Source organism: Protopterus annectens, chromosome 7.part0, assembly GCF_019279795.1.
Source record: "Protopterus annectens isolate FY-2018-M chromosome 7.part0, PAN1.0, whole genome shotgun sequence".
NCBI classification, from domain to species: Eukaryota; Metazoa; Chordata; order Ceratodontiformes; family Protopteridae; genus Protopterus; species Protopterus annectens.
Window position 1 is genome coordinate 721,740,982 of NC_056739.1, and position 16,942 is coordinate 721,757,923.

General features: G+C 40.0%; 2 protein-coding genes across 4 annotated transcripts in view; both read right to left on the reverse strand.

Moving 5' to 3' along the window:
- PPCDC (phosphopantothenoylcysteine decarboxylase) overlaps window positions 1-16,942 on the reverse strand; it is a 1,155,725-nt gene that overhangs the window by 541,292 nt on the left and 597,491 nt on the right. The window lies entirely within an intron of this gene.
- The window catches only part of LOC122806081 (mucin-3A-like), a 347,511-nt gene that overhangs the window by 29,244 nt on the left and 301,325 nt on the right, over window positions 1-16,942 (reverse strand). Inside the window, exon 11 of the mRNA XM_044076319.1 lies at window positions 8,439-8,593. Within this exon, the coding sequence (XP_043932254.1) occupies window positions 8,439-8,593 (155 nt within the window). The remainder of the gene's footprint in view (window positions 1-8,438; window positions 8,594-16,942) is intronic.

The window sequence follows — 16,942 nt, forward strand, 5'->3', positions numbered from 1 at the left end:
TGCTGCTAGCTGGGGATTGTTGGAGGGGATTTCACCTAGTGGAGCTAGGGGATGTGGGGGGGGGGGTGAAGTCTGTCCTGGATTTATCAGCCAGTAGATTTGCTATGTCATCCTGATCAATGTAGGTGGTACCATTCACCACACTAGTGCGTTACCTGTAAGGTTCAAGACATAAATAAGGCCTTCTGAGTGACTTTAGCCTGCAAGACTATCCTTACCACACAGTTAGCCTTGCTGGACTTGAATCCCAGTTATTTGTTTAGTTCTTGGAGACAGCACTTTTCTTTAAGGGAGTTGCTTTTCCCGATTTTGGCCATAAGTTTTCTTCTTTATTATATACCCTGTTTAGGTAAGGATTTCACAAGTGGATTTTTTTTTGTGCGTTTGTTTTGGGGTTTTTTGGGGTTTTTATCTGGCAAGTATGACAGCCTTGCCATTCACATGCTTATATAATGACTCTGAATAATTCTGCATAGATAGCTGTGGTCTCGGGGTTGGGGGTAGTCCTTATTTTTAACAGTGGTCACTTAATAGAATGTAGTTTGCCTTTGAATAGTTCCTGTTACTGGTTTAGCCGGATTTTACGGTCGATTTTTACTTCAAATAAGACCGCTTTCTGATTTGACCTCACTAGTGAGGATTTGACGCATGATGGTGGGGTGCAATGCTTCCATGCTGAAGTACCAGATGTTTTATCCTCTGGTTGGAGTGTGCACAATCTGTTACACAGCATTTGTGTCAAGTCCAGGAAATGTCAGTCTGACAGTGCACGTTTCCCAGTCTATCAAGGGGTTTAAGAGGTTTGGCTGAATGATGAGCATCTGTAGTAGGTTTAGGCAAGAGTCATAATGCCTTTATATCACAATCTTTGCACAATATCAGGCAGAAGCTATCAAACATTCTGAATTAAAAAAAAAAAAAATCCACAGATGAGACAAAAAAGTATTCCAAATGGAAGTATGCAATGCTTACTAAAATCAGTGAAAATACATTAACAGATGTGCCATCTGTTTAAAAGTGCTAAAAGCATGAAGGTCAAACTTAAGCTTATTACATGCTCAAAAACGGTTAACATCCAGATGTAAATGGCTGCACAAGCCCACCTCAAGAAGCATGAAGTAAAGCACTGCAAATAGGAAGATGAGCAAAAAAAGCACAAACACTAAAAAACCCATAAAGCCACTCTATAAAAGTGTAATAATTACAAATAAAACAAAAATCTGATCTCATAACAGCACAAAGCACCAAAAACAGCACACTAAATTGAAGCATGTAAAGTTAACTTTGCAGAACACAAAGTAAAACGTGTTTATTACAAGCAAAAACTCACTTAAGGCCACAAGCACACCCATGGGAAGTGAAAATAATTTGACAAATCACCACCTGCAAGTGAATGCCACAAGAATACAGAAACATGCACACTGCAGAAACACTGACAAAATTATAGAAGGTAGCACAAAAGTGGTACAGAAGACCAACTACAAGAGGTAAATCTTACAGGCATAGAAGGTAAAAAAAACAAAACAAAAAAAAAAAAGAGCATCAGTTACCTCTGAGATTAACCATCATAGCACAATCATTACACTCGCACTTGTAGTACTTAAGGAAATGGCAAAAAAAAGTGCAAGTATGAGAAACTAACCACGGAAGAGCAACCAAACAGAACTCGCTCTCTATCAGGTACTGCAGCAGCCAACCCTCCCTTACTCTGTACCTGCATAATTAGGCCTTCTTCAACCATCTCCTAGCCATTAAAAAGCCCCACTTTATGTGCTTCCTGGTCCTGGGATCTACAGTGACCCCACTGTTGTATTTACAAGGTTTGGCCACTAGATGACAGCCTGAACCTACTTATTAACCCTTACCTTTAGTGTGGCCCTTTTAACTTTCTAGTGTAATTTCTCATTTCTATCATCTATTCCACTCCCTTACGAACATATTTGCTCTCCCACTACTAGCCCCTGACGTTTTTACTCTCCCTCTGTGCACACTTTCTAAATTTACAATCTACTCAACTGACTGTTCCCAACCTGACCAGCATTCCACCTTCCCTTTGGCTCTATCTGCTCCTTTCACCCTGCAGGCTCACTCCGCTCCCCTACCTTCCCCCCAATTCCCACTCACTCCAGTACTCTTACATTTATCAGCTTACCACTCCCCCTCATCTAGAACTACTTCCATTCATCAGAAACAACCATCTGGTACCTCATTCTTTCATAACACCCAACCCCCTACTCCTACCCCTCCAGTTTCACACTATATATTATTTACTCCCCGCCTTTACTCTCTAACACTTAATTACAACAAAATGCCTTCACAAACTGCCATCACCCCCCCCAAAAGTGAAACCTTTTGACTATCTAATATCCCCACTTATACTTTATCTTATCACAGCCTATGAATACCAATACCTACCTGGCTCTCACCATCCTACCTCCAGAACTGCCACTATTAACCAACCACACTACCCTACACTGATATTACCACACCTTTCATCTAACTCTTCTAATGTAAAAACCTCTTCATCCCATACAAGCCACCTATGTCAACCCTAGAACTAAATACCATCATAAACTCTTACTAAAACTCCACAAACTTGAAATTAGGTCACTACCTAACCTCATAGCTGATGGTGACATCCACCCTAACTCAGGCCCAAACCCACCTGATACCATCAGCTCCACAAACACCCTCACTAGCCTACGAAACTCAAATAATGCCTCCAATTCATTCCTGGTATGTCAACTAAACATCAGAAGTATAAATAAGAAAGTTCACTATTTTCATGCACTCCTGGACATGCACTCCCCCTGACCTACTATGCCTTACTGAAACCTGGCTCAAACACAATACCCCTGATAATGAGATTATACCCCCCGGTTACAATATAATAAGACTTGACTGCATCTCTAGGAAAGGAGGTGGAGTAGCCATGATGTATAAATCTACACTAGAAGTATCCACAACTACTACCCCACAGGCCTTTATAACTAGCAACACAAACGCATCATAAAAATCCAACTTAAACACAAATCTATAAACATAGCCTGTATCTATACTCCCCCAGGTGACAACACAGACACCTTAGAAGGGATCATCCAATGGCTATCCACTAACTATCCCCAAGAAACTATTATTCTCTGGGACTAATCAACTGGAATACCTGATCAATCTTCCCCTCCACCCATATAAATGTAAATGGCTTCTGTCAGATCATAGCTTCCCCTACCAGAATCAATAAGCCTAACAAGGAAAGTGTTCTAGATTGGATATTAATAAACAACCAACCCCAGTTATACAAATCAGGCACCCTACCAGGGGACATTAGTGACTACTTCCTAACCTATATAAATAGAAGAATGATATCCCTCAACAAGCTACCTTCAAAACCATTAGGAATACTAAGAACTTTAATTTCCAGGCTGAACTTAACTCATGTGACTGGCCCAATCTAAAACTACTTCCACTTGAAGCAGTCTCATACTTTAATTCTACATTTCTTGCTATCTTAGATAGACATGCTCCCAAACATACTATCAGAACCAATAACAAAACAGCACCATGGCTAACCAATGGTACAAGACAAAAACTTATTGCTAGAAACATAGCATGGACCTCCTGGAGATCCACCAAATCCCCAACAAGACCACATCAGATAAAACAGTTGAGAAATGATGCAAATAAATCAGTTATGCTAGACATAAAAAAATACTACTGTAATCTGCAGCAAAAGCATCAAAATCAACAAAAGCATCAAAATCAACAAAAATTCTGGTCAGGCTTAAACTGCTCCACCCAGGAAAATCATCTACCCCCACCCCATTAACTACCCTACATCTACCTCCTAAATGTGTTGCAAAGACCTTTAATGCCTTCTTTACAGAAACTGTGTAGTCCCTAGCCAATAATCTCTCTCTCAATACCTCTAGTACTACCATACCCACACAAGAAAATAGACTGTCCTTCAGATTTGATCCAATACCTACAGCTTTTAAGTTCTTACTTAAAAAACTGAAACCCAACACCCTTTCAGCAGACCTACTACCCGCAGAGTTTCTCCAAAAAGCCGCTAATTAAACAGCATATCCAATCTCTATTTTAATCCATTGAACAATCCTTAATTCCTACATCCCCTCCATCTGGAAAATCTCCCACATTATTCTGCTTCAGAAAGGGGGAAACGCCACTGAACTCTCAAATTATAGACCTATAGCCATTCTATCTCCCTTGGCCAAAATAATGGAAAAATGCATACATAAGCAACTTCTAGCCCACCTAACTCAGAACACTCTCCTAGTCCCCTCCCAGCACGGATTTAGACCTGCCCATAGTACAACCTCAACCCTTCTCTCACACTATAAATCAAAACTGTAATGACTAGCGCGCCACTCAGCTCTCTTTCTAGACCAAGCCAAGGCATTTGACATGGTGAATCACCACCTACTCCTAGATGCACTAAAATCACTTTCCATAGATAACCTAGCAATCAACTGGTTCCATTCTTACCTGAATGGCAGACAAGCTGTACTATGGAAAGACACCCTATTTCCCCTTCTACCAGTCACCCTTGGAGTCCCTTCAAGGATCTATATTAGGCCCCCTCCTATTCTCCATATTCATTAATGACCTACCCAAAGTTATCCCAGATGCGACATGTATTCAGTATGCAGATGACTCCTCCCTAATCTGCTCTGCCACCACACCTTAAGAATTACAATCCCTATCCCAAATCACTTTCAAAGTAGAGAACTGGCTCACTAGTCGCAGTCTCCTATTGAACCAAAATAAAACCAAACTATTACTTTTCTCCCCTACCCCTAAGGTCCCATCACCACCTCTCACAATTACATCCAACAATGGCACCATAAATTTCCCCAGAACCTTGTACTAAACTACTAGGGGTAATTCTAGATAATCTGAAGTTTGATGCTCATATAGACAAAACTATCAAAACAGTTAAAGAACTATGCTCTTTACACAGGATTAAACAATTCCTAACCCCATCTGCCAGAACTGCTATTGCCTGAACACACCTATCAACCCTTTTCAATGCCTCACCCATCTTCGTAAACCTAAGCAAGTCAAACCTTAAATTTACTAGCTGCTACAATACCATAGATTTGTCACAGGTTCAGCCTATAGAATCAGTCACTGGCTATCTTCAATCACTACACTGGTTAGAACTACCCTATCAACCTTCAACATAACCAACTCATAGTCATTCACAAAATCCTCTACCAACCTAGCAGTTCACCCATTCTGAAAAATATCACCCCCTACAGTAACCTAAAATCCCTCCGCTCCAACAAAAAGCTAGTACAAACTGCTAAAGCCAACAATTCAGCTGGTGAATCACTATTCTCCAACTCTGCTGGTAAAAACTGGAACTTACTGCGTGCTGAACTTACTACTTCATCCTCCTTATCCCAATTCAAAATATCCCTAAAGAAACACCTAAAAACACATTGGCTTTGTTCATGTTTAAACCCTGATTAACCCCATTCAAAGCACAAATCATACAGGAGAACCATCCTAGAAGAATAAAACCCTGAACCTTTAACTATCCAGATTTAATATGCTTCTCATCCACTGGTAAGATTTAAAATAAGGTTGATATCATGTGTGCTAGCCACTCTAAGGCTATTTGTTCCCCTTTTAATATGTAATCTCTAACTTACCTGCCTTCTCAACTATCAACTTCCAACCTTTTCCCGTTTTACCTCTTGAAAAAGAAAATGTTTGAATATTTCATTAAATAACAATGTTGTTATATTTCAATACATGCCTGTGTATTTACAGTTATGTATATGTGGAGCTTTTCTCTCCGGGCCTCTGCTGAAAATGGACATGTATCCAGTCGGACTCGCCCAGTTAACAAATATAAAATAAATATATATATATATATATATATATATATATATATATATATATACACACACACACACACACACATACACACACAAAAGGGGGAAACAGATGCACTTGAACACATGACACCTTAAAACAATTTTAGGTTAATGTAAGAAAAGCCAGTGTGAGCAGTACAAGATACAATGCAAAAACTCTAAGGGTTAATGGAAATAACAGCACTGATCTATAAATGGAAATCATACTTCTCAACTTCCCAGATTTCACAGAATGTCCAGATTTTTGCCTATTTTGGATCTTTTCCTCAAAACTTGTGGTTTTCTGGCAAACTGAGGTTTGAAGTCACTAAACAGTAAATGACAGAAGAGTTTCAGACTCTATAACCTTCAGAAAATACATTAAAAATCTGTTATTCTAGTAACTTCTAAGTTTACTGGAGACATTTTTAAAACTTATCCCTAGTTTTGGGCTTTTGCACCCCCCCCCATTATTGGTCTTTGTCCAAATTTCATGAGCTGAGAGGTATGATGTAAATGAAAATTGCAACTGATAAAAAAAAAAGCAGCGGAAAAACACCAGTCATACTAGCACTCTATCAAAAGAATAAAGCAACAAGTTCAAACTAACACTTCAAACTTCCAGTCTAATCAACTATGTACTAACAGTCCATTTCAGCTAAGCACCAAAAGAAAGGTAAGCAAATTAAATACAAAAATAATTTACCATCTAATAAAGCAAGTTACTTTTTTCCAGGCAATTATAAAATACTTAAAACCATTCTTTCCCAGGTGAATATCAATAAATCAAAAACTGAATAAGGCTATAGCGAGTACACATATTCACTTATTTGCTTAAGAAAAACAACTTTTTTTAATGGTGACAAATAGCATAAAACAAAATACACAACAGCACTTTTCCTCAAGTCAAAACACTCAGAAAATAAATCCATTACCTGACACAACATTTCCCAAGTGAAGTAATTCTCAACACCAGAGAGCATTGTAAGGAAACAAGGCCTTTCAGGGATTGGGAGGCCCTGAATCCATGGCCCTGCACCTCAGTTCCCTGGAAGTCTCATTTCTCCATAATGCCCAATGTTTAGCATCATTTATAATGGAACAGCAAGGGTAAAAAGCAGAGTTTCCAGAATTTCATTAAGATTTCTATGCATTACTGCACAACATATTTTGTATAGCTCTTTTTATTAAGTAACCTGCTCAGTTAACGTCTCCTGTTGGGGCAGTTATATTTAACAGTTTTGATGGGTGCCACACCCCCCATTCTTACCGCTTTACCTTTCTAAATATAAATCAACTCCATCCACAAACACTAAGGCAGCAGTCTAAATCAACTGGGACTTTCGTTAACCTTTTTAATAAAGCAGAATGCTCTGTATACACGACTGGGTTAGAAGACAGCTGTGGACTATCAGCATAGCTCCTGATCATCTGAAATATAAATATGCAGCTTTAAAAAGTACAGTACCTGTATTAGTCATAATAATTAAGCACCTGGCCTCCCAAGTAAACATTTTTCTTTCCTGCTCAGAATACAATACTAGGTTAATGGTTTGTGTACTGCATTAGATGCTTGTTAAAAAAAATCATGGTGGTTTTCTAGCTGAAATGAGAAACATTTGCTTTAGGGAGAGACCAGGTTTGTTTGTCCAGTGGCATTTAAATGCATGGAATGAAGTGGGTCCTGGCCTCAATCCCCAGACAATACTTTGCCATCCTGTTAACCTTTTTAATACGATACTTAGATATCGTAGAATTTAACATACTCTTGAACCTGTAAAATGTTTCAATAAAGTCTTTTATTGCATTTGTGTGCAGACTCTCTCCAATGAAAGTACTGTGTTCCACTACATACCCTGACAGACAAAATGCCACCATTTTTGAAGACTGTTATACTAAAAGCAACACTCACTAGTCAAGCCTGCAGCACCAAGCAGTGAGAAAAAGAACTCAAAAAGGGGATTCATGCTGTAACATGGCATTAACTGGACCAGAGCTGCATTCACTGATGTCATGCAAATGCGGAAATCTGAAATGGCACTACCTGGGGATACAAGTTGTACTTAAAACCACATTTGTGGCCACATGAACCACCCAGTCAATGCCTTCAGAATAGGCATTACAGGAATATCTTACATGCTTGTGAGATGAAATACTTACAAACTTGTGATTTAGCAGACCAAGTAATAGGTGCTTCTGATTCCTTGAGTGAAAACCAATGTCTAGCATACTCGGATCTCAATACATCTGTAATCAAGAAAAAGATGCCCTCCCCTTTTCCTAAACACAGGTATACCCATGTATCCATTATATAGGTGGATATCAAGATTTGGCTCTGTGGTCAAGCAATGTGCTCACTGAAACACAATGGGAAAAGGGTGGGTTGGGTAAGGAGGTTATGCAACAGTTCCAAGACAAGTTTTTGAAAACACAGTAATATGCAACATTACTCTATACATATAAATATCACCAACAGCCACAAGAGAAGTTGCTACAAAGTTAAAATGCTTCCGGTGTTGCATATAATCAATGCATAAAAACTTTGATACTAACCACCAATCCTGATAGATAAGGGATCTATGAGAAAGTTGGTTCCCTTCAAAAATAAGCCAGAATCAAGAGACCCAACCAGAGTATTCAGCACATCTGTATTTTCTGGTGCAGGTTTTAGGAATATCAGAACCCCCTGTGATACCACTGATCCTGGTCTAGAAAAAGAAAAAAGGTAAGGTTAATACAGAAATTCAGAAGGTCCAAATTTATATTTGCATTTAGCTATAAGAATAAATTGTGAAAATGGGACACTAATTACACAGCTGAAATATATGCTGCTGCCATAATGTGACTCATCTTGGCTCTACTTACCTTTGAACACAATGGGTAATTAAGCTAACCACTGGAAATAACACGTATCATATGAAGCATGCTTCACTCAACGCATATGTACAGGTCATCGCAAATTACCTGTGCTGTAGTCCATCTCTTACACATCAGCTCCCCATTCTTAAAGTAACAGTTTAGGTGTGTATTTCAAGCACTCAAAGCAAGATGCCCTTTGTATTGTGGGAAAGAAACTACTGTTTTCTAAATGATGCTCCCAAAATGGCATTTGAATTCTAATTTTCACATTTATAGGGTTATGCATCTCTTCTGTGGATATAGTCCTACTTCCTCTGTTCCTGGGATGTTTGTTACTTCCCTTGATCCACAGTTCTTGTTCCTTTTTTTCCACATCAAGAATGTTGTTGTCTTTCGGCTTTTCCCGGTTAGGGGTCGCCACAGCGGAACTCCGGTCCGCTAATAATTGGCAGTAGATTTTTCACAAACACCGAGGTGCCAGCTCGACGTTCAACCTTCAACGAAGGCACGCCCATTTACACAGGTCTTTTGAACACCCACCCAACCATGGGGAGGACATGCAGACTCCACACAGAAGGCACTCCCCACACTCCAGCCGAGAATCGAATGGGAGAACCTCTTGCTGTGAGTCAACGCTACCGCTATTAGAATAAATTTCTAAAAGTATGAAAATTACACAAACTGCAAACTACTCGTCCACTGCTCTGAAGATATCAGTAATAGTTCCAATGAAATTGCACTCATAGCAGGACATCAAATTGCAAATAGCTGTCTGATATGAATACTATGGTGACACAGGCCACCTAAAGGGTGGGGACTCCAGTTATATCCAATCCATCCTGGCCATGTATAGGGAGTATGCTTTAGGATAAATCAAAATTCCAACACAGGATTGCTGAGAAGCCACATATTTAGAGCAATCCCTTCAACTAAAATTTTATTTCTAAAAACAAAATAAATCCAGTTCCAAATCCTCCTCATTCAAGAGATGCCGACTAAAGAACCACTCCAATAAAACCTTTAAAAGGAATGATCTGTAGGCAGTCAACTTTAGGAGGAGGATTTGGAACTGGATTTATTTTGTTTTTAGAAGTAAAATAATTTGAAGGGACTGTTCCAAGTACTTGGACTCTCAATCAATAATCCCCTTCTCTCCCCATTTTCATAGGGTTCGGGGTGTTGTGTTAACTGTTGCTTGATTCAGTGCTTCACTCCTGCCTTTGACACTCATGCCAGACTGTTGCATATCATCTGTCACACAATGCATACACCTATTTGCTGGATGCTCTAGTTTTGTCTTACCTTCCTCTGTCCCAAATCATCCTCAACAGATTGTCTTCTGCTTTTCTGCACATGCCCGAACCACCATAATCTGTTCTTTGATTTTTTTTTTCTGCAATTGGAGCTACTTTGGCTTCTGCTCTTGTCATTTCTTAAGTCTGTCCCAGTGTGCATTCTACTGCCCATCTCAGGCACTTCATTTCCCTCACCTCTAGCTTCCGTATCTACTCTGCCTGTAATGCCCAGGTTTCTGCGACACAGTAGAATTGATTGCACCCAGGTTTCTGTGACACAGTAAAATTGATTGCACCACTGTTTTGCATATCTTACTTTGTTTCTTTGGCATTTTTCTGTCATACACTACACCTGACACTGCCAGTTGGCTGCAGACCATCTGATTGAAGCTTTGATCTCTTCTGACTTCCCTTCTCAATGACTCCTCCCAGATACTTGAAACTATTAACCTGTTCCTCTATCGTCCCTTCTGAGTCAATTCTCAGCTACTTCTGATTTCTCCAATTTGCTGCCATTATAACTGTCTTATCTATACTGTTTCATTGCACATGCCTTCAGTTTTGCATTCCATTACCCTCTCCCCTTTGCTGCCGTTTTTGCTCAATCTGCCTGTAATGCCACCAGTCTGCATACAGCAGCTATGTTGATCTGTCCCCTCCAATCTATTTGCTAATGTAGTCCATCACCAGTATGATCAGTGGGCTCATAACTGAACCCTGATGTACAACCACTCCCAACTGGGAACCAGTCAGACTGAACACTTGCTCATACTTGAGTCACTAGGTCCTTCTCCACTGCCTGCACTAATTCTACCAATGTTTCTGGGACTTCAAACCACTGCAGTACTGCCCAAATCAGCTTTCTTGGGACCTTGTTGTATGCTTTCTCAAAGTCTAGGAATGCCCATTTGGACTCATCGCTAGCTTCTTCTCAACTATTTGTCTCACTGCAGACTGTCAGTTGTGCTGCATCCTGATCTGAACTGCTAGTCTCCAATCTTACTTTCTACTACTACCCATATCAGTTTATCACCCTCTCCAGAACTTTCATGCACTGGGACAGGAGCTTGATACCTCTGTACCGCCCACAGTTGTGGATGTCCCCATTGTTCTTGTACACTAGCATGAGTATGGTTATTCTCCAGTCATCTGGGATACGCCTCTCCACACTGCTAGGAGTACCCTCAGGAGCCATTTCTCCCCTATCACACCCAGTAGCATTATCATATTTGCTGTGACCTCACCTTAGCCTGCTGCTTTACCTGTTTTCCTTAGTACTTTTCTTACTTTTAGAGTGGGCTCCTCCTCCTCTTTCATTGTAGGCTGTGTCTGGGGTTGTATAGCTCCTAGGGGGTTTTCTTCATTTAGAAGCTGCTGGAGTACTCCTTCCATCTGCCTCTGATGTCCTGTGGACTTTTGAGCAGGGTGTCTGGTCTATTTTTGCCTTGCAACCTGATTTAGTTTTTGCGCCACCTACAAAGTCACTTTCCAGAAGCTGGCAGAGTGCCTCTTATGCAGTTCTCCACTGCAGCTCCTTTCTTGGTCATTTGCTCAGGTTGGACTCTCAACAATCTTATTTTGGAACTATGGCTACTATGGAGAGTACATCCATCTTCAGGAGCCCTTTGAAGTAGGTGTCTATTGGAAAGACCAAAGAAGCCAAAAAAATCACCCCAAAAAGAGAATGCGCCTAACCAAGGCATGACAGGGCAAAGGTTGATCGAGGGAATCTAAGAACAGAGTGTGGAGATCCAGGATGACATTTGTCTACAGCTCAAACAGCAGCTCCCTGAATTTCTGCTATGGTTGCAGCCTGAAAACAATAACAGAACATGTTTTAGTAGTCTTGTGCGCCTCTGACATATGGCATCAAAGACTCACTAATTTGAGCAGTGTAAACATATGCCAGAAGCTAATAGTTTCCATAATACAACATTTATACACCACTATTTCAGATGTTCAGTACAAATATGCATCACTAACGTAAATTTCAATTAAAGTTCAGAATATGAGATTCATATTCAGTTATGCATTCAGTATAGTACATTTCAGTCAAATTTCAGAATACAACATCAGCACTCAGTTATACATTTCTAACAGCATTACTTCACATTATTCAGTCATTAGTTTTATGGGTAATGTGACAATTATTTGTAACAGGGTTAAGTTATCTAAAGAATAAGTACTAATAGTGATTATACTCAAGACATAATGGGTCAGGCTTTAATTTACAGAACATTGCCTCACAGTTAGACGTTGCCCGTTCGATTCTCAGAGCGTTTTCTGTGTGGCGACATGCGTGAATGGGCGTTCCTTCATTGAAGGTTGTGCGTTAGGCCCGGCAAGCCAGTACGTAAAAATCTACTGCCAATCATTAGCGGACCGGAGTTCCGCTGTGGCGACCCCCAACCAGAAAAAGCCGAAAGAGAGCACCTTACATACTACTGTATCTGAAATACAGAAAGCATAGGTTTTAGTAAAAGTACTATTACAGCACAAATACTTATAGGATATTTAAAACAAATTTGGAAGGCAGACCTCTATTACAGCACACAGAAATTAAAGTAGACAGGGTTAACAAATCTTGCTAAACATTGGACACAAGTTACTACAGTACATGGTAATTATGCTTCAAGATACATATATTATTGGTGTAAAAGGAGAGTCTACCAGTTTTAACACATTATGATTTAATTCTAGCTGGACAAATTTTTAAAGTTGACAAGTCAATCCAAACAGACCATAAATGCTCAAGTGACACCTCGTGGTCAAAATTAAAGCAGCAAGTTTATTTACCAGACAAAATACTTATAGTGATCATTATAGTACCCATTGCAGACCATAACAGATTTATAAAGTAACTACAGAAAGAGATGCCTGTGTGTTCAGGTATCTCAGGAGGAGTTGTTAGATCAAATATCATTTACATGTACAAAAATACAATATTCTCTGCACAAGTCTAGAAATGCATCCATATTAAAGCAGCCTTCACAGTTTACACACCATTTCAATAAATGCACTTTCAGAGAAAATAACCTTCAGTCAATGAAGTGGAATTGAAATGGATTTTGAAATGAAAGTACTTTGAATTTTGGGACCCACAGGAATTCTATGAAGGAGGAAGCCTAGAGTTGTTATCCATGGGCCCTTTTTACTTAGGATTAGGAAACGTCTTCAATAAAAGCAGTGCCTTTCAAGCATGGTAGAACTATTTCTAAGGCTCCTACATGGAAGATGTCTAGAAGTTCTGGTACAAGGGACAACTGGTCTTGAGAACTGATGGAATGCCCTATACATGATGAAGTTTAGAGAAACTGCAATCTGTGACATTTAGAACCAACTGATCTTGTCCAATTTCCTTTTAAAGCACCCTTTAGATTTTTCTAAGGGGAAGGTTACAGAAGAAAGGTGGACTATATTTTTGGGGGGCAGGAAGATGGGCTAGGCTTGAGTAGGCTTGGGTATGGTTAACCAAGCCTGAGTGATGGATGTTGTCTTTGGGTGCCTCAGCCCACAGGGTCCTCACTTGTGATCTTTGCAATTATCTTGAATTTCCCCTTTTTCCCCTTGACAGATCAAGCACTCTCCTATATACAACACAGAGTGATAGCAAAGAACTGATGAATATAGAATAACTTCGAAAAATAATGAATATAGGCAAAGCCCTCACTGTGAAATTAGCTTTAGTTCCATTTGTGTATGAACTTCATTAGAATAATCAGAAATGTGAAATGCATGTTAAATAGTACTCCAAACTGTAAATAACCAGTAAACCACCAATGGTAAACAGGAATGTCTAATGATATGCATCATTAGGTAATAAGAGCTAGAAATTTGACTACAGTAAGTTAAGTAACATGAATATTCATTGACTAGTGACAATATGGTAAACAGTTATTGCATCCATCTTAGAGCACATTTCATGTTAGTGGATTCATTAAGACCAGGGTGACAGTCTGCTTTTAAATACAATTGCCATTTCAACTCAACACTTGCAAGAGATTGTCAGGGTCCCCCCCAAAAAAAAAATCAGAAACCTGTTCTAATACAAGAAATCTGAACTTTTCAAAATAGGTGCATACAGTACTGTGTTTGCCTAAGACATCTGACTTATCCCTAGATCTAATAGCTGCGTTATGCTCTTATTCTATCACTCAGCCTGCGTGTGGTTTTACCAATGTAAAAACTTTGACAGTGAGAACATATAGCTGCATATACCACCAAAGAACTGTTACAATTGAAATGCTTTTTAAAAAAAATGGTGGTATTACAATGTGAGAACATAAGAATTCTCTGTAAAAATGTAGTCACAGCAAACATTTACCACACAAACATCCCATTAGTGTGATTTGTACATAGTGGTTCAGATAAAAGAAACGCTTGATCTTGTTTCTCAGAAAAAGACTTGAACATCTTAGATTTCTTGAAAGTGAACTTGGGGACAGATCCAATGAGAGGTTTTACATTACTGTCGCTAGTAATGATTCTCCAATTGTTATTGATAGTATTTCTAATGTGCTTCATATCCCTGGTAATGGGGAGTGAAAAGCTTAAGGATATGTCTGAGTCAGTGGATGGCTTAGGTGTAGTAGTGAAACCCCATTGCAGAATGGGCTTAAATTTGGTATATCTCAATAAATTAATCTAATTTTTAATAGACAAAACTAAAGGTAAGGGGTAATTTCTTTGTACAAATAAAACAGTCAAAAAGTCACATTCAGTGTTAAAGGTATTGTCATCACTAATCTACCTAGAAAGTCTTACAAATTGCCCCTTAACCACACTCCTCTTCATAAAAAATGGATGCTGGCTCTCAAGTCCAAATAATTATTTCTGTAAGTTTCTTTTCTAAAGATGTTCGAGGAAAGCTCACCAGTGGATTCATTAATGTTTAAAGTAGTGTCCAAAAAGGAAAGTTAAGAGCCTTTGCCAGCAACAACAAACTTAAGAAAACCAATGCTGGTGGACAATGAATCAAAAAAATGTGGAGTTCGTGCCTCTCAAAAAAAAAATATCAATAAACCTACATTACTGTTCAGTAAGTTCTAATCCAGGTAAATACACTAATGTGTCAAATTCCCACTCACTTAAAACAATGTTGGATCAAGCCATCCAGAGTAAAACAAAGACTCACTCCTCCAGAAAGAGGAAACCAGTCTGGTGGTCCCCGGCCATAAATAAGCTATACAACAGGAGGAAACTACTACATGATAAAGCAAATTCCCAAAAAGGAAAGGCATCACTGATCAATATTAGCAAAAAACTATGATGGCTCATAAAATCATCCAAGGCCAGATTCGAAAGAAAAATTGACAAGGACTCCAAAGATAACCACAAAGCCTTCTTTAGCTATATCAAAAAAAAATGTAGGTGGCAACTCTCACATATGCTCTGAGCTAGTGTAAAATGGCAAAAAATACACTGAACATTGCCAACATCCTGGCGGACAAGTTCAGTGCAAACTTCACCCCCCCTCACCCCCAAAAGCACCCGTGTCCATCCCAGAAGAACGCAGGGCCCCAGACATCACGGACATGCAGGTAATAACAGCCCTCTCCAAAGCTAAGAACACAGCATCAATGGGACCGGATGGTGTCCCAGGCTGTGTCTTACACGAGCTCCAAAAGGAACTAAACCCTAACCTAAATTCACTGTTCAGACTCCGCCTTACTACAGGCTATGTACCCAAAGAATGGCATGCAGCAACAGTCATCCTGCTCCACAAAGGTGGTGCTACAACAGAACCTGGGAACTATTGCCCTATAAGCCTGACCAGCCTGGTCTGCAAAGCTATGGAGTGAATTATCATGGAACTCAGACATTGGGAACGTACAGACACTGGGACCCTACCCAATTTGCCTTGTTAAAGGCAGATCCTGCCTCCTAAACTTAGTTGACTTCTTTGAAATAGTTACCAAGGCCATAGATGAAGGGAAGGTAGTCCACACAGCCTACCTGGACCTCGCTAAGGCCTTTGATACCATTCCCCACTCTGGCATCATAGACCAGCTTACCAGCTTGAACATTAACCCCTATGTCACGAGATGTGTGGCCAACTGCCTCACGGCTAGAACACAGAGTTGCAGGTGCCATGTCCGACTCTAAACCAGTCACAAACGGCATACCACAGGGCTTGGTCCTGGGACCCTCCTGTTAGGTATATACTTCCCTGAGGTACAGGCAAGCATGAGAGGACTACGGCTGACCAAGTTCCAGATGACTGCAAACTGGGGACCATAACACACTCTCCGGCTGACGCAGACATCCTCCAGAAGGGTCTTAGAGACAGATACCTGGTGTCAAAACCATGGCCTCAAGCTGAACGCCAAAAAATGCATAGTCACCCCTTTGGAAAAACAAAGTGCCTACGAATTACCACATAGGTGGTAATCCACTCGGTATGGAAAATGTAATTAGGACCTGGGGACCCAGGTAGATAGCAACCTCTCCTTTGATAATCACATTGCTAAAGTGGTTAGAAATTCCTTCTATATAGCCCACCTAATCACTAAAGGGTTCAACTCTAGATCAAGAGAGGTCATTTGTGCCCCTCTACTCATCACTCATTAGGCCAGTAAGTGTAAAATGCCCAATTTGGTATGTACCTTACTCGGCACATGCAACAGCTGGAAAGACCACAGAAGTAAATCACCAAGAGGATCAAGGGCCTCAAAGAGATGCCCTATGCAGCTAGACTAAAGAAAATCCAGCTCTACTCAGGTGCTTACTACCTGCTCAGAGGTGAACTAGGCCTGACGTACAAGGCCATGTCCAACCCGGAATTAATGGACATGCTCCACCTCAAGAAAACCAAATCTCTTAGAGCCACACGCTCCATTGAATTAAATCTCAGCACAATAAACAGGACATGCTGGAGGGATATATTCCTGCCCCAGAGACTTC